The 21,243-nt window shown below is 43.8% G+C and overlaps 1 protein-coding gene across 1 annotated transcript; it reads right to left on the bottom strand.

The window, feature by feature from the left end:
* Positions 1-1,112: 1,112 nt before the first annotated feature.
* Positions 1,113-21,126, bottom strand: LOC100380661 (synaptophysin). The gene is made up of 7 exons (XM_014136272.3): positions 21,024-21,126; positions 19,511-19,576; positions 4,765-4,889; positions 4,300-4,498; positions 3,906-4,097; positions 3,455-3,787; positions 1,113-3,205 (listed from the first exon to the last, which is right to left on the bottom strand). The coding sequence occupies exons 1-6, from the start codon at positions 21,039-21,041 to the stop codon at positions 3,485-3,487; spliced, it is 903 nt and encodes a 300-aa protein (XP_013991747.1). The 5' UTR covers positions 21,042-21,126; the 3' UTR covers positions 1,113-3,205; positions 3,455-3,484.
* Between the last annotated feature and the right edge of the window lie 117 nt (positions 21,127-21,243).

Raw genomic sequence — 21,243 nt, 5'->3', positions numbered from 1 at the left:
CCCGTCGCAAGACCCACTGGTTGATGCTTATTTATAAAACCCTCTTAGGCCTCACTCCCTCCTTTCTGAGATATCTACTGCAGCCCTCATCCTCCACATAAAACACCCGTTCTGCCAGTCAGGTTCTGTTAAAGGTCCCCAAATCACACACATCTGTAATGTGGGTCGTATAAAGGGGACCAAGGCGCAGCGTGTATAGTGCTCATATTTACATTTTAATGAATACACTTTAACAAAACAACAAAACGACCGACAACAGTTCCGTCAGGTGACATACACTAAACAGAAAACAACTACCCACAAAACCCAGGAAGAAAATCCCCTGCTTAAATATGATCTCCAATTAGAGGCAATGAGGATCAGCTGCCTCCAATTGGAGATCAACCCAAACAACCCCAACATAGAAATAGAAAAACTAGAACTAAGACATAGAAATAGAAAATATAGAAAAACACAAAACACCCCCTGTCATGCCCTGACCTACTCTACTATAGAAAATGACATCTTACTAGGGTCAGGATGTGACAACATCCCTAAGTTGCTCCTCTTTTCAGTACCCTGCAGCTAGCGACTGGAACACGCTGCAACAAACACTCAAACTGAACAGTTTTATCTCAATCACTTCATTCAAAGACTCAATCATGGACACACTTACTAACAGTTGTGGCTGCTTTGCGTGATGTACTGTTGTCTCTACCTTCTTGCCTTTTGTGCTGTCTGTGCCCAATAATGTTTGTACCATGTTTTGTGCTGCTACCATGTTGTGTTGCTACCATGTTGTTATCATGTTGTGTTGCTACCATGCTGTGTTGTCATGTGTTGCTGCCTTGCTATGTTGTTTTCTAAGGTCTCTCTTTATGTAGTGTTGTGTTGTCTCTCTTGTCGTGATGTGTGTTTTGTCCTATATTTATATATATAGTTCATTTTTTAATCCCAGCCCGTGTCCCCACAGGAGGCGTTTTGCCTTTTGGTAGGCTGTCATTGTCAAAAGGAATTTGTTCTTAACTGACTTGCCTAGTTAAATAAAGGTTAAATAAAAATGAATAAAAAATAAACATAGTACAGCATAAACAATACATATGATCGCTAAGATTAGAGACATAGACAAGACATTTAACCTTCAACAGAATAATTTCAAGTTTATTTGATTTTGTTTCACATGGATTCCATAGAATAAGAATAGAATGGATATATTGTCATAGTCATTATCATAAATACTAATAAGAATACATCATACACAATAAACACAGCACTATCCAAAGGCGTAAAGAGTATCACAAGACATCATTCACCACTAACAACAGAGTATATGTACTTCATTGAGCATAAGAACTACAGAGAGAGAGAAAAAGAGAGAGCGAGGGAAAGAGAGAGATAGAAAGTCAGGTGTCTCTACACCGCCTGATAAAAAAAAAAAATTATACAAAAATGAATTAATCCAAAACTGCATAACGGAATAATGTGAATGAAAAACAATATCAGTTTCCATTGTGATGATAACTATGGAAGCAAAATCTATCGCTCAATACACACCTGTCCTGTCACCATTTGGCAAAACAGTTTTTCTTCTACCCAAACAGAGGATTGGCAGTACAGCGGGTAAGCCAACCTGATTATTGTAGCACATGTACTCTGTGTGATATGTGTGAAATATATCGGAGCTGCTCTGTGCTGTCATCTTATGATGAGCCAAACATACATCATATTACGTAATATGCTCTAACACTTATATGCCACTTGCCTTTCCCCCTTCACTTTTGTTCCAGGCTGCTTTTAGTCCAAGAGTCAGACATGCAAAACCTCCTTTGTTTTGAGAGTAAACGGGTGTTGTGGGGGTGGGGGATGCAGGATTTATGTTTTTACATGGAAATAAGATATTGTTCAGAACACCTCAGTTGGCTATATTAATATGTTAAAAGTACTGTAACTATTTCCTATGGCTTGTGTATGGTCTTGAAAACGGCGCAAATTGTGCCATACTGATTTAGTTCTGTGTAAATATTTGCATGCATTATGATCAGACGAGCATTAGAAATGGTGATTAAACATGATGACTAACTCTGTCTGATGACTCATCCCTAGACTACATAAAAACAGGAATGGATTCTGGACCAAATTTTTCGGATGCCGATTTCTAAACTACATTTACAATCCAAAGAAATTAAAAAAACGATGCCCCTCGACATCAGTTGGCTTCCCTGATTCACAACCTCAACTCATCTCTAAATAAGAGTGTTGATAGAACACTACGTACAGCAGTTTTTAGCAACAGCATAATATTAGCAAAATACCAAGTGCTACCATGCTAACTACTTTTTCATTATCCTAGATGCATTTTTGACTTTTTACATTTCAGCTTTTAAGAGTTTCTCTGGAACAAACATAGCTAAATCATTGCTTGAGTAATATTTCGATGGAAAAACATAAATGGCAATGAACACAAGTTGTAATGAACGTAACCTATGTTAAACACATAAATCACTGCTAACAACTCTCCACTGCTGTCACAGTCACAAACTCGCTCAGTAATGTTGAACAAATAAAAAAGCACAATGAGAAAATAGAAAAGAGGTAACTCTATTCTGAAAATGGATAAACAAAAACATCAAAATGAGAAATAAAAATGAATATGGAGAAATAAAATAAACACACAACATAAATATTAGAGCACGATGAGGGTTGAACTATGTGACCTAAACAGAACTGAAGTAAATACAATTGAATAACTCTGTGCTCTACATTTGTTGTATAACAACTAATATGGAGTGCACAATTATTCAACTGTGTACATATATGTATATATTAATATGTTGATATTTACACAGCACAGACAAATACATTCTCCCAAGTTAAATACTACTACCATTATTGTCCATTTAAGTGTTATTCCCTTATAAGATTGATCTTTGTAGTTCTTTTTATATTGTATTCAAGTTTTTCCTCACATGATCAAATGGAAAACCCCCTGTTGTCTTCTACAGTTAAATACATCAACAGAAGAAACAGCATGTTACTGTAAGGACCCATTTCCCCCTCACCAAAATAACCCAAACGGACACGGTGTTGCTAAATTCCCCTCCCAAAACCTCACCTTCTTCCATCCCTCCCTCCTCTTGTCAACTCATAGATGCACAAACAGACAAACAGAGGAGTGTGGAATTGTGGATGGTGGTCAGGCACCACACTCCTAAATCACAGGGTGGCCCTGAAGAGAGAGAGAGAGAGCGAGAGAGAGAGAGAGAGGGAGAGAGAGCGAGCGAGAGAGCGAGAGAGCGAGAGAAGGAGAGCAAGAGAGGGAGAAAGATCAATTACAACTAATGTATACATAAAGCTTATGAAGATGTCATAAAGCCACAGTCTGTATTCCCTTTGGAAGAGTAACATTAATACAGTATTTCTCAGTCGTTTACCTCGGTATTCTCAGTGTTGCTCCAACATATGTACTGACACTCACCAGCTTCCAGATGCTGTAGGGTGGACCAGCTCACATCTGATTGGCGAAGGAGGTGGGCTGCTGTTCGTATCCCCCCTGCTGATAGTCTCCTCCTCCCTCGGTGTAGCCGCCCTGGCCATAGTCAGGCTGGTAGCCTCCCTGGGTGCCGGCATAGGCGTCCCCCTGCTGTGCATAGCCCTCTTGCCCATAGCCTTCCTGGCCAAAGGACTCTGGAGCAGGCGCCTTCTCCTGGGAAGGTGCATACGTGCCTCCGAAGGCTGCCATCCAGCCGGTCTCTTTGAACACAAACCACAGGTTTCCTCCCCACAGGATCAGGTTCAGGAAGCCAAACGCCTGGGGGATGAATTGAAAAAAGAAGAAGAAGAAGTCAATATGTTGTAGTACAAGTTTTTTCTGTCATATCCTCAGCAGTCAGCACTTTTACTAAATACACCATTCCTGAAAAACTTACCACAGATGTGTTGAGACCAGAGACGACAGGGTCGTGGACTTCACGGCAGCGGTTCTCCGGTTCGTCGCATGCCTCGATCAGTAAGAGGACCTTGTCTGGGTCGGTGGCTGCCTTCACATCCGACAAACCTTTAGCCCAGGCAGAAGAAGCCACCAGCCAGAAGAAGGTGAACACAGACGTCACAACGAAGTCCTGAGGAGCATCAAGTTATAAATCATTAGCAACATACATCATCATCAATCTCAAATCCTCAACAGAAACGTAATCAATCTCATCATTGTCGTCAGCATTAACATCATTATCATTACTAGGATATTAATAATAGTAGCAGAGGTAGTGGAATATGGTATGGAAGATGTCTACTAGATACAAGAAGATCGAAAGACAAACTCACAATCTGGGCTCCCTTGCAGCCTTCACGGTATTTCTCCAGAATGAAAACGTACACAGAAAGGGCTGCCATGGAGTAGAGGAAGGAGAAGACACCGACGGTGACAAAGAACTCAGCTGAGGAGGAGTAGTCTCCTATCAGGAACAGACGCTCAGGGCTTTCCCCCTTACAGGTTGGGGCATCGAAGTACACCTGATGTAGCCTGGTAAGGACAAGGGACCGAGGAAGACAGAGAAGATGGGAATCAGAGAGAGAGAGAGAGAGAGAGAGAGAGAGAGAGAGAGAGAGAGAGAGAGGAGAGAGAGAGAGAGAGAGGGGAAGAGAGACGTCAAATTGGGTTAATATAGTTTAATATAGATTAATATTCCATCCGTGACGTTTGCAGCCCAGTGGTACTGTAAAAATAACAGACAAACCATATTTGTGCGGGTTCAGGGGGCTACGTGTGACTGATTTGGGCATACTGACCTGAATGGATACTCAAACTCCACCTCAATGCTCAGGTCACTCTCTGACCGGTTTTTACACTCCACACTCATCTTGAACATGCCAGAGTAGCTGCCGCATGTCGAGAAAGCAAAGATAGCAAAGATCTGAAAGATACAGAGGGGGGAAGAGAAGATGAGAAGAGTTAGAGACAGGACGTCGAAGTAAAAGGGAAGTGAAAGAGAAGGGGCCGAACAATTTACAGTAGTAGTGAGATCAAAGGAATGGGAAAGAATAGTGTTGTAAGAATGAGACGTGGGGAGAAGCAAAATACATCTATTAAATGAGAAATGTGGGGAGAAGCAAAATACATGTATTAAATTGCACTAATACTGGAATGATTCTTTGGAGATTGAGTTTGGTCTGAAATAGGTGTTGATGAAAGGAAAGTCCATGCAGTATAATGGCAACCCCCGCTAAAGGTCTACTGTTACTGAAGAAGCTGACACTGAGGTTTCACCACCTGCTGTGTCTTCTGCACTCCAATGTTCCACTAATCACAGCAGGCTGTTGACAAAGGCACCCAGAGTGCAAATCAATGTAGCTATATCGCCAGGTTACAGAGCTACACCTGTTGCCATGGTTACTCCGACACCTAAAGTTGTGCACTTGAGGTATTAAGAAAATACAAGAAATGTAAAATAACATGTTTGGTTGATATGGATGTACTATCTGTTGTACCAAATAAGTTATGATCTACTCTATGTATCAGGCTACATTACTACAGTACTAAAGTACTGTAACCCAGCGCTTGTGCACGTGAACGCTTATCCACTCTCTTACACACACGAGCGTGCACATAGACACACTCTCACACATAGGAGATTAGAAAGCCAGCTATTTTTACCACACCCTCCCTTCCCTGCAGGCCAGATCCGATTGGATGGAAAATACGGCTATTAATCTGACAGAGGTGCTCCTCCATCTGTCACTAAAGGACGCTGCACAGGGCTACTGTACACACACACTCACACACAGTCATGGACGCATGTGTGCGCAGCTGCAAAAATACACACACACGGACAAATGCACATATCTGTATACCAACCTGCTCTCATACTCTGGAATACATTGCTGTAAATACTCAGAATATATTTCAACATGGCTTCGTCGAGCCTTCAAATATACACAGATTCATCCACACTTCTCTATTGATGAAAAACTGTACAGATGGTTCACATAACTTATTTCCTTGTCTCATTTTTATCTACAGCACTAACACAGTCACACCTCCTCCACTTCCTCTCCTTATTAACAGGTTTTAATAATGATTGTAGAGGACTGTGAGGGGAGAGGATGCTACTTTTTGTATGAGGAACATGCAGATCTAGCACCAGGATACTTAGCTCTCCCACATCCTTCAACATAGTTACTCTAAATTCACAACGTTTGCCAAATGATCCTCTTGTAAGATTGTAGTCTAGCATACACAGTAACATAGATGATGATCATTTTCTATGATCTGCAACAAACAAGAACTTCTTGGCCTGGTTAATTAAGATGCTTTGTCTGTTCACACTGATTTTCTGGTTGCAACAAGCATTACCACACTGTTATTGCTGTTATTATTGCCGGTGCAGCGCAAAAATTCAACCAATATGTTATGTGTTTAATGTAACTACTTGTAAAGCCTTTATAAATCCTTTATACCATACACCTTAATGTTAAGTGTTACCAATTTGACTATGGTTTCACTAACAAGAGGTTGAGGTTAAAAAAAAGGGCAAAGCAATGAATGGAAAGATGTTAAAGAAAGAGAGACGGAGAGGCAGGCTGCACACAGTGTCAGATACTATGGTAACGCTATTGGCAACATAGAGCATAGAGGGTGGAGTGGGCACAGGGAGGTTTCCACTGACATGTTGCTGTGCGCTCACATAAATTCACTACCACTATTCAAACATGCACAAACACACGCACACATGCATAAAACAAATACGAGTATGTCACACATGCAGCTAACCATAATATATGGAAATGTCTACTCTACCCAAAATGAAAGAAAATTGTGATAAATAAAAAAGTATACCAGTTTCATTTAAGGACCAAAATATGTACAGCTGTGCCATATAGATTGCAAAAAAGTTGGGTAGAGATTTTCAATGTACCGATTCCATGGCATATGGTTTTATGAACTGATACACACAACGACACTGTATTCAAAACGTAAGAGTTTTTACATTTAAATGATTATACAAAATTCTTGCAACCAATATAATGTTATATATATGGGGGATACAACCATCCCAGCTCTGCAGATTTTGCTATGAAGAGACAGACTCATTAGATCATTTGTTTTGGTGCTGTCCAAATGCAGCTTGTTTTTGGTTGCAGGTTCAGGAATGGATGAAGAAATGCAACATAACTCTGAAATTAGCACTGCTGGGTGATTTGAAAAGTAATAGTCAATCGATCAATATTATAATAACACTTTCAGCAAAAATGTTTATCTTTAATTTAAAATCTGTAGAAACTATGAAAAAAGAAAGGTTCAGAACTGGGCCTCCCGAGTGGCGCAGCAGTCTAAGGCACTGCTTAGCAGTGTTGCGGCGTCACTACAGCCTGGGGTTCGATCCGGGTTAGTTGTCCGGGATAGGAGAGGCTTTGGCCGGGGGGGGATGAACAGTGTTTCCTCATACACATTGGTGCAGCTTCCGGGTTAAGCGAGTGGGTGTTAAGAAGCGTGATTTGGCAAGTCATGTATTGCAGGACGCATGACTCGACCTTGGCCTCTCCCTAGTCCTTTGGGGAGTTTACGAGACAAGATCGTAATTGTCACGTCCTGACCAGTAAAGGGGCTGTTTGTTATTGTAGTTTGGTCAGGGCGTGGCAGGGGGTGTTTGTTTAGGGTGTTTGGGTTATGTTCTATGTTCGTGTATTTCTATGTTATTTCTAGTTGGTCTATTTGGTGTTTATTGGGTTGACCTTCAATTGGAGGCAGCTGCTTCTCGTTGCCTCTGATTGAAGGTCCTATTTATAGGGGTGTTTGTTCTATGGGGGTTTGTGGGTAGTTATTTCCTGGTTTAGTGTTTGTTGCACCTGTTTGGACTCGTTTATTTTTCTATGCGTGTTTATTTTGTTTTTCCTTTTTCAAATAAAAAAGAAGATGAGTATACATTTTCCCGCTGCGTTTTGGTCCACTCCTTACGACAATCGTGACAGAACTACCCACCACAAACGGACCAAGCAGCGGAGGAAAGAGCAGCAGGAGGAATATAAGGATTCATGGACATGGGAGGAGATCCTGGACAGGGCAGGACCTTGGCACCAGGCTGGGGAGTACCAGCGCCCTAAGGAGGAGCTGGAGGCAGGCAAGGCGGAAAGGCGCCATTACGAGGTGTTATACACGCCGATTGGCAAGTGCGAGAGGCAGCCCCAAGAAATGTTTTGGGGGGGGCACACGGGGAGAGTGGCTAGGTCAGGTAATAGACCTAAGCCAACTCCCCGTGCTTTTCATGGGGAGCAACGGATCATGAGAGCACCGGTGTATGCGGAAGTGCGCACGATCTCGCCCATGCGCACGCACAGTCCGGTGCGAGCGATCCCAGTTCCTCGCAAGTGCCGTGCTAGAGTGGGCATCCAGCCGGGTAGGAGTATGCCTGCACAGCACATCTGGCCACCAGTGCACCTCCTAGGCCCAGGCTACCCTACACCTGCTCTACGCACGGCAGCCATCAGGCCTCTGCACAGCCCAGTTCGCCCTGTGCCAGCACTCCGCACGTGCAGGGCTACTGTTACCATCCAGCCATGATGGGTTGTGCAGGCGGTGCTCTCCAGACCGCCGGTGCCTACTCATGACCCAGTGTATCCAGTTCCCGCTCCTCGCACTAGCCTTGGGGTGCGTGTCTCCAGTCTGGTACCTCCAGTACCAGCCCCACGCACCAGGCCTCCAGTGTGTCAGCCCAGTCCAGTTTGTCCTGCTCCTGCTCCTCGCACTAGCCCTGTGGTGCGTGTCCCTAGTCTGGCACCTCCTAAGCCAGTCCCACGCATCAGGCCTTCAGTGCGCAGTCCCCGTCCAGAGCTTCCGACGACAGTTCCCCATCCAGAGCTTCCGACGACAGTTCCCCATCCAGAGCTTCCGACGACAGTTCCCCATCCAGAGCTTCCGACGACAGTTCCCCATCCAGAGCTTCCGACGACAGTTCCCCATCCAGAGCTTCCGACGACAGTTCCCCATCCAGAGCTTCCGGTGACAGTTCCCCGTCCAGAGCTTCCGGTGACAGTTCCCCGTCCAGAGCTTCCGGTGACAGTTCCCCGTCCAGAGCTTCTGGTGACAGTGCCCCGTCCGGAGCTTACGGCGACAGTGCCCCGTCTAGAGATGGCCCACAGTCCGGAGCCAGCAGAGACGGCCCACAGTCCGGAGCCAGCAGAGACGGCCCACAGTCCGGAGCCAGCAGAGACGGCCCTCCAGTCCGGAGCTCCCAGAGACGGCCCTCCGGTCCGGAGCTCCCAGAGACGGCCCTCCGGTCCAGAGCTCCCAGAGACGGCCCTCCGGTCCGGAGCTCCCAGAGTCGGCCCTCCGGTCCGGAGCTCCCAGCGATGCACATCAGCCCGAGGTCTCCAGTGACACGCATCAGTCCGAGGTCTCCAGCGACGCACATCAGCCAGAGGTCTCCAGCGATGCGCCTTAGTCGAGAGACTTCGGGAGGGGTAAATGATAATAAGCAGTTAGCGGGGGTGGACAGGTTAGGTTGGGGAGTAACGCCGGAGCCTGAGCCACCTCTGTAGTAGGAGGTTGGGGAGGGGGGGTGTAGCACAAGAACCGTCGGTGACGGTGGTCACCCTCCCTTCCCTCCCTTTAGTTAGGGGATTATTTTTGTGTTGGGGTTAATTTTGTTTATTTTTTTTTGTTTAATGTGCATCCGGGGTCTGCACCTTTGGGGGGGGGGGGGGGGGTACTGTCACGTCCTGACCAGTAAAGGGGCTGTTTGTTATTGTAGTTTGGTCAGGGCGTGGCAGGGGGTGTTTGTTTAGGGTGTTTCAGGGTTGTTTGTGTTATGTTCTATGTTAGTGTATTTCTATGTTATTTCTAGTTGGTCTATTTCTATGTGGTGTTTATTGGGTTGACCTTCAATTGGAAGCAGCTGCTTCTCGTTGCCTCTGATTGAAGGTCCTATTTATAGCGGTGTTTGTTCTATGGGGGTTTGTGGGTAGTTATTTCCTGGTTTAGTGTTTGTTGCACCTGACGGGACTGTTTGGAGTCGTTTGTTTTTGTATACGTGTTTATTTTGTTTTTCCTTCTTCAAATAAAAAAGAAGATGAGTATACATTTTTCCACTGCGTTTTGGTCCACTCCTTACGACAATCATGACAGTAATTGGATATCACGAAATTGGGGAGAAAAAGGGGGTACATTTTTTTATAAAAATAGAAAGGTTCAACATCACAGCACAGTTGAAATATATATAGCAAATAGAAATCAAAACTGGATGATGTTCAGAGATAGATGGGAGGGGATGAGTGGAGCTGAAGGGTGGGACTAAAAATAACAAGATAACTAATGTAAAGTATACTGCGTCCGTAAAATGTATATACTGTAGGTTCAGAACTTTTGTGAAACAACACAGTTAAACATACAGTTGAAGTCGGAAGTTGACATACACCTTAGCCAAATACATTTAAACTCAGTTTTTCACAATTCCTGACATTTAATCCTCGTAAAAATGTCCCGTCTTAGGCCAGTTAAGATCACCACTTTATTTTAAGAATGTGAAATGTCAGAATAATAGTAGAGAGAATGATTTATTTCAGCTTTTATTTCTTTCATCACATTCCCAGTGGGTCAGAAGTTTACATACACTCAATTAGTATTTGGTAGCATTGCCTTTAAATTGTTTAACTCGGGTCAAACGTTTCGGGTAGCCTTCCACAAGCTTCCCACAATAAGTTGGGTGAATTTTGGCCCATTCCTCCTGACAGAGCTGGTGTAACTGAGTCCGGTTTGTGGCCTCCTTGCTCGCACATGTTTTTTCAGTTCTGCCCACAAATTTTCTATAGGTTTGAGGTCAGGCTTTGTGATGGCCACTCCAATACCTTGACTTTGTTGTCCTTAAGCCATTTTGCCACAACTTTGGAAGTATGCTTGGGGTCAATCAAAACTGGATGGTCTTCAGAGATAGATGGGAGGTGTTGAGTGTAGTTGTAGTATGGGACTTAAAACAAACAAAAGATAACTATTGTAAAATATACTGTGTCCGTAAAATGTATACAGTATGTATAAGCTGGAAGTAGAAGCCTAAGAATTGTTGTCCATTAGTTTACTCCAATTAGGAGAGGGGTGGTAGGGTTAGGGGAAAATAATAAAGGGAAATATATTTTAAAGAAATGTATACCGTACCAGTCAAAATTTGTGACAAGGTAGGGGTGATATACAGTAGATAGCCCTATTTGGTAAAAGACCAAGTCAATATTATGTCAAGAACATCTCAAATAAGCAAAGAGAAATGACAGTCTATCATTACTTTAAGACATGAAGGTCAGTCAATCCGGAAAATGTCAAAACTTTCTTCAAGTGCAGTCGCAGAAACCATCAAGCACTATGATTAAACTGGCTCTCATGATGACCACCACAGGAAAGGAAGACCCAGAGTTAACTTTGCTGCAGAGGGTAAGTTCATTACAGTTACCAACCTCAGAAATTACAGCCCAAAATAAATGTTTCACAGAGTTCAAGTAACAGACATCCCAACATCAACTGTTCAGAGGAAATTGTGTGAATCAGGCCTTCATGGTCAAATTGCTGCAAAGAAACCACTACTAAAGCACACCAATAAGAAGGAGAGACTTGATTGGGCTAAGAAACACGAGCATTGGACATTAGACCGGTGGAAATCTGTCCTTTGGTCTGATGAGTCCAAATTTGAGATTTTGGGTTCCAACCACCGTGTCTTTGTGAGACGCAGAGTAAGTGAACGGATGATCTCTGCATGTGTGGTTCCCACCATGAAGCCTGGAGGAGGAGGTGTGATGGTGTGAGGGTGCTTTGCTGGGGACACTGTCTGTGATTTATTTAGAATTCAAGACACACTTAACCAGCATGGCTACCACAGCATTCTGCAGCGATACGCCATCCCATCTGGTTTGCACTTCGTGGGACTATCATTTGTTTTTCAACAGGACAATGACCCAACACACCTACAGGCTGTGTAAGCTCTATTTGACCAAGAAAGAGCGTGCTGGAGTGCTGCATCAGTTGACCTGGCCTCCACAACCACCCAACCTCAACTCAATTGAGATGGTTTGGGATGAGTTGGACCACAGAGTGAAGAAAAAGCAGCCAACAAGTGCTCAGCATATGTGGGAACTCCTTCAAGACTGTTGGAAAAGCATTCCAGGTGAAGCTGGTTGAGAGAATGTCAAGAGTGTGCAAAGCTGTCATCAATGCAAAGGGTGGCTGCTTTGAAGAATCTAAAATCTAAAATAAAATCTAAAATATTTTGATTTGTTTAACACTTTTTTGGTTACTAAATGATTCCATATGTTATTTCATAGTTTTGATGTCTTCACTAGTATTCTACAATGTAGAAAATAGTGAAAATAAAGAAAAACCCTTGAATGAGTAGGTGTGTCCAAACTTTTGACTGGTACTGTCACGCCCTGATCTGTTTCACCTGTCCTTGTGCTTGTCTCCACCCCCTCCAGGTGTCGTTCATCATCCCCAGTGTATTTATCCCTGTGTTTTCTGTCACTCTGTGCCAGTTCGTCTTGTTTGCCAAATCAACCAGCATTTGTCTCCTAGCTCCTATTTTTCCCAGTCTCTGTTTTTCCAAGTCCTCTTGGTTTTGGCCCTTGCCTGTCCTGACAGAGAACCCGCCTGCCTGACCATTCTTCCTGCCCTGACCTCGAGCCTGCCTAACGCCTTGTACTGTTAGGACTCAGACCTGGTTACCTTGTCCTGACCTCGAGACTGTCTAACGCCCTGTACTGTTTGGACTCTGATCTGGTTTATGAACTCTCGCCTGTACCCGACCTGCCTTTTGCCTACCCCTTATGTTATAATAAATATCGGAACTCAACCATCTGCCTCCTGTGGCTGCATATGGGTCTCGCCTTGTGCCCTTATAGGTACTGTATATATGGGGGATTGGAAGTTATGCAGACAATTATATTGATGGAAGCCACAATCTATCTGCAATATTAAAACTGACAATATTAAAGCTGATAATATCCCACTATGCCCTCCGACAAACCATCAAACAGGCAAAGCGTCAATACAGGACTAAGATTGAATCGTACTACACCGGCTCTAACACTTGTCGGATGTGGCAGGGCTTGCAAACCATTACAGACTACAAAGTGAAGCACAGCAGAGAGCTGCCCAGTGACACAAGCCTATCAGATGAGCTAAACTACTTCTATGCTCGCTTCGATGCAAACAACACTGAAACATGCAGGAGAGCACCAGCAGTTCCGCAAGACTGTGATCACGTTGTCCGCAGCAGATGTGAGTAAGACCTTTAAAAAGGTCAACATTCACAAGGCCGCAGGGCCAAATGGATGACCAGGATGTGTACTGCGAGCATGCGCTGACCAACTGGCAAGTATCTTCACTGGCATTTTCAACCTCTCCCTGTCCGAGTCTGTAATACCAACATGTTTCAAGCAGACCACCATAGTCCATGTGCCCAAGTACACTAAGGTAACCTGCCTAAATGACTACCGACCCATAGCACTCACGTCTGTAGCCATGAAGTGCTTTGAAAGGTTGGTCATGGCTCACATCAACACCATTATCCCAGAAACCCTAGACCCACTCCAATTTGCTTACCCCCCTAACAGATCCACAGATGATGCAATCTCTATTGCACTCCACACTGCCCTTTCCCACCTGGACAAAAGGAACACCTATGTGAGAATGCTATTCATTGACTACGGCTCAGCATTCAACACTATAGTGCCCTCAAAGCTCATTAATAAGCTAAGGACCCTGGGACTGAACACCTCCCTCTGCAACTGGATCCTGGACTTCCTGACGGGCCGTCCCCAGGTGGTAATGGTAGGTAACAACACATCTGCCACGCTGATCCTCAACAGAGGGTCCCCTCAGGGGTGCGTACTCAGTTCCCTCCTGTAATTTGTAAGTCGCTCTGGATAAGAGCGTCTGCTAAATGACGTAAATGTAAATGTACTCCCTATTCACTTATGACTGCACGGCCAGGCACAACTCCAACACCATCATTAAGTTTGCCAATGACACAACAGTGGTAGGCCTGATCACCGACAATGACGGGACTGCCTACAGGGAGGAGGTGAGAGAGCTGGCTGTGTGCTGCCAGGACAACCTCTCCCTCAACATGATCAAGACAAAGGAGATGATTGTGGACTATAGGAAAAAGATGACCGAGCACGCCCCCATTCTCATCGATGGGGCTCTAGAGGAGCAGGTTGATGTCATGTGACAGGGGGGTTTTCTAGTATAGTTTTTCTATGTTGTTATGTTCTAGTTTTGTATTTCTATGTTGGGGTTTGTTTGGGATGATCTCCAATTAGAGGCATGTGGTCCTCGTTGTCTCTAATTGGAGATCATAATTAAGTAGGTGTTTTTCCCACCTGGGTTTGTGGGAGATTGTCTTTGAGTTAGTGTATGTTTCACCTCTGCGTCACGGTTTGTTGTTTTGTTATTCAGTTTATTTATATGTATTGCATAGTTTCACAGTTTAATAAAAATGTGGAACGATAATCACGCTGCACTTTGGTCCGCTCCTTCCTACGACAGCCGTGACAGTTGAGAGATTCAAGTTCCTTTGTGTCCACATCACCAACAAACTAACATGGTCCAAGCACACCAAGACAGTCGTGAAGAGGGCACGACAAAACCTATTCTCCCTCAGGAGACTGAAAAGATTTGGCATGGGTCCTCAGATCCTCAAAAGGTTCTTCAGCTGCACCATCGAGAGCATCCTGACTGGTTGCATCACTGCCTGGTATGGCAACTGCTCGGCCTCCAACTGCAAGGCACTACAGAGGGTAGTGCGTACGGCCCAGTACATCACTGGGGCAAAGCTTCCTGCCATCCAGGGCCTCTATACCAGGCGGTGTCAGAGGAAGGCCCTGAAAATTGTCAAAGACTCCAGTCACCCTAATCATAGATTGTTCTCTCTGCTACCGCACGGCAAGCAATACCAGAGCGCCAAGTCTAGGTCCAAGAGGCTTCTAAACAGCTTCTACCCCCAAGCCATAAGACTCCTGAACATCTAATCAAATGGCTGTCCAGACTATTTGCATTGCCCCCTCCCCCACTTTTACACTACTACTCTGTTGCTACTCTCTGTTGTTATCATCTATGCATAGTCACTTCAATAACTCTACCTACATGTATATATTACCTCAATTACCTCGACTAACCGGTGCCCCCGCACATTGACTCTCTACCGGTACCCCCCCGTCTATAGTCTCGCTATTGTTATTTTACTGCTGCTCTTTAATTACTTGTTACGTTTATTTCTTAATCTTATTTGTATTTTTTATTTATTTTTTATTTAAACTGCATTGTTGGTTAAGGGCTTGTAAGTAAGCATTTAATTGGAAGATCTACACCTGTTGTATTCTGCGCATGTGACTAATAAAATTTGATTTGATTTGACCCCCCCAAAAAAACAAACGAGTACACACACTCTCTGAGTTAAAATCAGCAATGTTTATAAATACCTGCTCATCAGATTTTATAGCTGAGTCAGACAAGACTGAAACCACTGATATTCCTAAATAAACGTGGGTAAATGGATAACTGACGTTAATACATTGATTAATACATGAGTATAAATGGACGTTGTAGGACCACAAGTCTAGCCATCAACATGTAAGTACTGTATGTATGCTCTCAAGCTTATTTCTGCTGCAGAGTTTGGCAGGAACCCAAAGTGTGATGGAACTAACAGCTTCAACCAATCACACCTCCTCTAAGCAAGGGGCAGTGGAGTGGGCAGAAAGCCCTGGCAATAAGTCTGCAAAGCTTTAACATATAAACTCCTCACACTATACACTCCTACAATCAGCAGTTTTGATGAGCAACACCTGTAATAGAATACTCAAATCAAGTCACATTATATTTCTCACATCCGCCTAATATAACAGGTGTAGACCTTACAGTGAAATGCTTACTGACAAGCCCTTAACCAACAGTGCAGAGCGAGAAAATATTTTCTAAATAAACCAAAGTAAAAAAACAATAACGAAGCTATATACAGGGGGTACCAATACCAAATCAATGTTCAGGGATTCAGGTTAGTCTAAGTAATTGAGGTCATATGTACATATAGGTAGGGGTAAAGTGACTATACATAGATAATAAACAGTGAGTAGCAGCAGTGTCAAAAAAGGGGGTAAATGCAAATAGTCCAGGTAGCCATTTGATGAACTGTTCATCTGTACTGGCTAAAGTGTTACAGATCTGAGGGATACATTATTATCAATTCAATGGATAGTTCAACTGAAGTCCAGCTCTGTCAATGTATTGACCACACAGTATGAAAACTGTTCTTACAGTACATGATGCACTGAGTGAATCACTAAAGCAAATATGTAAATTGAGCAGTTAACTGTCAATTCCAGGTCAAGACACAATAACCCTCTTTCACAAGCATAACCTGGGGCAGGGTGTTGTTATGGTAGACACAGTGGTTAACCACTCTCTATACAGCTTTAAGTTTGTTTGGGGAGATTTCGATGTGTCTCCCATCATCCATCAAAACTAGGCTTCGTCAGCACACAGCTCCCAAGAGAGAGTACAACAGCAATGAGTCATACACACACACACACACACACACACACACACACACACACACACACACACACACACACACACACACACACACACATACATACATACATACATACATACATACATACACACACACACACACACACACACACACACACACACACACACACACACACACACACACACACACACACACACACACACACTGACACACATACATACATACATACATACATACACACACACACACACACACACACACACACACACACACACACATACATACATACATACATACACACACACACACAAACACACACACACACACACACACACACACACACACACACACACACACACACACACACACACACACACACACACACACTACATACATACATACATACATACACACACACACATAGCATAGGCATGTTTCATCATTGATTCATTCTCAAAGAAACACAAAACAGGGTTGAGGATCCTAAAGCACAAACATATATTTTCCGTACTACACATAAGAAGAATCTAGGCAATAGTGACAGTCCATTTATCTCGCTGTACTACAGAGGGCAACACCCTAGGACTTCTGCTTTCAGAAGATTAATAATTCAAACCAAAAACACCCATGTGACCTTCAAATCCATCACACACGCAGAAAATCAGGAACAGCAAGGTGTGTGTCTGTACTGTACAGGTACTGTATTGCCATATGAATGAACTGACATGACACATGATTATAGGTAGGCTAATCTGTCGTGGATAGACTACGTAATATATAGTATGGTAAGGTCACAGTAGTTCCGGTGCTTTGGTTTTCCGTCACTGGTTAGTTGGACGTGTCAGGATTCGGTGACAGTGGTGCTGAAAGTGGGGGCGGGATTTCAAGCAATGATTTGAACCGGAACGTATTTGGAAGGTGGGGGGGGGGGGGGGGGGGGGGCTGAGAATTTCGGTTTAGGGGTTGTGGAGACTTATCTTTTCCTATACATCTACCCCCAGAACATAGCCAAGCATCTGGTGCAACTACGCAAGATTTTAGTTCCAGGTTTCCGAGATTTTAGCTAGACCTATCGTCAATGAATGTAATGCAACCTAGGAGCTACATGTGACTTGTAAATGGGTAGAATGCTCTGGACTTCTGCCTGTGTGCTGCTGCATCCATGGAGGTTTGTTAACCATGTGACCCAGAGAAGCAGCAATGTGATGTTCAAGCACTAGCAGTCCCCCGGGGAAGGACTACAGACAAAGTCATGCTGTCAGATTTGTCCTCTCAGTCTCTGCTGCCCTGTGTTATTCTGTCCTGCTGTGAATTAGAGTAGAACATTGTTTGGGTATCTTCTGCTGATAACCTGATGTTGCTTTGTGTATGTAGGTCTATGTGTCTTCTCATATATTCATCCTATTCTTTCAATCAACCAATTGTCATGGCGTTCTACCAAAGTGAGTCAAAATGGAACATGGAAGGAAGCGATGTCATTACTTTTACCTTCCTCAATGAGGGCATACATTGTTCTGTTTAGCGACAGTGTGTGTGAGTAAGTGGTGAGTAATAGCTGTGTATCGTCAGCATGTGTGTGTGTGTTTGTGTGTGTGTGTGCTAGTTCTTATGCTGTAATAACAAATAGTTGAGAAAGAAGTGGTAAAGTGTTGGAGAGGTGTTCCTAATTACAAATTGCGTACATAGTACACAGTACATTCATATTTTGTCCAAATGATTACAGTAATTCCCGCGTTACATCATTATTCTGAGAGGGAGACTCGGTGAGATTCAATGAGACTCTTCTTTGTAGAATTGAGAGAGCCTATCTTCATAGAGGAATACATCTAGCCCTTGGCACAAAACACTTTGGCAGAAGGGTCACCCTGTACCTCCAGTGTTACTGAATAAAGAGAAAAAAGAGATCATGAATTGATGTGCATGCCAAGTACATTTTGTGATATCGGCCTGTGGAATGCTTTATCACAGATTCATCATCAATTGTCCATCAAAGATTGTCATGCTGCAGCACAATACAACAAATAGTCGAGATGTATAATATAGAGCATTGTGGTGATTTTGTAACATGAAGAATTGTAAAGGTAAACAGACTTGTAAAGGTAAGCAAATAGCACTTACAGCGGAGATTCAGATTCAGCACCATGGATAGCGGTCAATTAAAACCTGCGATTTGACATTTCAGAACCCCTGACAGTGGACAGTGCCTGTTTCAGGGGGATGCTGCAGCAATGTCAATGGCCAGGTTTAAGTTAGGTGTAGGCCTATACTTAATCTTTATGTGCCACTTCCAAAACATGAAATTGTATTTAAAAATAAAAGGTAACACTATGTGATTAGCCCTAGGAGTGAGCAACTACACAACTTGTAAAGAAGCAACTATAGTAACTACACCTAAATGCATGAAATATGGTCACAAGATAGATTACAGGTCAAACGGTTAAGGTGAGAACCATACGGTGGATCAGATAGGCTACACAACAAACTCCACAGGAGAGGAGACAGAAACAGTGGGCTGGATGATTTGAACAGAGATTTGGAACAGTTACCATGATCGAATTACAGTAACATGGTATAACTGAAACGACATCGAGCTTTCAAGAGTCCTGCTTGCCGGTGGTGACCGAGTAGCAGCAACGAGTGGGAGGATGGGCAGTGTCATCCGCCTCGCGCTGCCTGTGTGTCGTCACGAGCACAAAGCTTCACGTAGCTTTTTCTGACCTCTGCGTGACAGAAGGACACGTTCTGACACGGTACAGAGACACAACATGACTATAACAGGGCCTACCTACAGCATAATATATTGGCCTATCATTTATAGCTTTTAAGTGTATTGGTTGAAACCATCACAGTGAGATTTTATGCATGCAATAGTCCTACGTAATACTCTCCGTGGACTTCCATACCCACGCATGCGCGCAGAAAGGATACGTGCGCGCACTTTGACATCTCACACGCTCACTCCCATCATAAACCAAATAATGAAACATTGTATGAAAACGGTAACTTACCCATTGTAGGATTTTCATAAATCCCAAAGGCTGTTTGATTATGGTGAACTGCCCGGTGGCCACCAACTATCAACACAGAAATCAACATTGTCTTCAGAATTTGTCGAAAAGCTTAGATTCTATACAAATTAAAACACTCGAATGAGAGGACACAGGTTATCTGACAGACTCGAATAATCGTTTGGATGCTTGTAGTGTGTATGCCTACTGTCGCCTACATGAATTGTCAGCATATATGTTGTTACCCCACAGTTTGCACCTGTCAATTATTTTCAATGTATCTTTCGGGAGCGGTGATACGATCATCTTTCTCATGCTGTCATTTGTTCGCATGGTCATCACAAAAGGCTAGTACGCTACAGTAATTGTATTGTTTTACTTGGGGCGCGACAGGCCGGGTGACAAAGCACACATCGTTTAGGGGAGACGAGGGAGAGGGAAGGAGAGACAGAGCGAGAGAGGGAGGGAGGGAGAGATAGACTGCCAGTATTAGAATTAGGCAAAGCTGCTTATCACACACGTTTCTCTGTTCCCCAACGCTTGACTGACAAGCACTCTACTAGGAATTGAGACACAACTAAAAGCTCAAGTCACCGGGGTGGGCCCTTAGTTTTTGCTATAATTTGTAAACCCTTGCCATGTGCGGGTGATTGCGCCCCATCAGTCGCAAATGAAGGCGGTGTGTCCGTCTGTGAGCCCCACGCTGAAGCCATAGCCTATCGATTCACCTCGCAATATTTTACTTTTAACCCCCGGTAGGTCTGCCGCCCCTAACAAATTGATAGGCCTATAATAAACCTTGCTACATTTAGAGACGCACCACGTCTTATATTGCGGTATTGACAAAATAGGGTCAGTCGCTATTCCTCTTGATTTTCACTCTCCTTTCCACCTCTGACATAGGCTCCCCCGCACACAACACATAGGCTTAATAGATAGACTACGAGACAAATAACCCCCTCACAACACATTCAGTCAACGATTCTGTTAGTTAAATAGCAGTGGCTGTGTGCAGTGCAGAGCAATAATCTCTGCATATCCTACTACCAATAGATGTCAGCTCAAATAATAACATGGATGTGTTGAGCCTATTTGTCTGCGTGTTTTGAAATGCTGTTAAAAAATAATCATTGCGCAGAGTATCTTGTTCAATTCTTTGGACTTTTGGACCATGGTCTATTTATGAGCCAACCGCTCCACTGCACCAGTCCACTGCTGGTGCAAAATTGGCTAAACCACATGCAATCTATCACGCCTGTATTGCGGTGTTTTGCGGTCAGTGCACGGCAATTCGTTCACATGAGACGACCACTAAAAGCACTGCATTTCAGACTAACGGTCCGCGGCTTTACAATTACAGCGCGCCCTGTTATAATGATGGTATATTGTTTCCCCCAAACCGCTACAGTGTCAAAGTGCGCATTCTGCAGGAGTGCCAAACGATGGCTCATCAGATATTTAAATTAAATGAAAACAATGTTTGATATTGCTGATTTTCATCCCAGAGCCCTACCTGGTTCACAACATCCATCTTGGCCGCCTGCTTGTAGATAAGAGGATCAGATGGGTGGAGGGAGGGAGGCGTTTCATCCTGAACAGCCCACCGGGGGACGAGGGTAAAGAGATGGGAATAGCTGTAACACGTCACAAACTCGTCGGGGACATCTGGAGCGTAAAGACGTCAGAGAAGTCATTGGACATAGACTAATGACGAGCTTGACAGCCTGGCCAAT

This window comes from Salmo salar, chromosome 13, assembly GCF_965601325.2.
Source record: "Salmo salar chromosome 13, fSalSal1, whole genome shotgun sequence".
In the NCBI taxonomy this organism is placed as follows: Eukaryota; Metazoa; Chordata; class Actinopteri; order Salmoniformes; family Salmonidae; genus Salmo; species Salmo salar.
The sequence above is the reverse complement of the archived record's forward strand: the minus strand, read 5'-3'. Positions and strand labels throughout refer to the sequence as shown.

Coding starts and splice junctions, on each gene's coding strand:
- LOC100380661 (XM_014136272.3), bottom strand. Junction 4,890..19,510: donor TTATGAAAATCCTACAATGG/GTAAGTTACCGT, acceptor TGTATCTTTCAG/ATCTTTGCTATCTTTGCTTT. Junction 4,499..4,764: donor GAGTTTGAGTATCCATTCAG/GTCAGTATGCCC, acceptor TGTCCTTACCAG/GCTACATCAGGTGTACTTCG.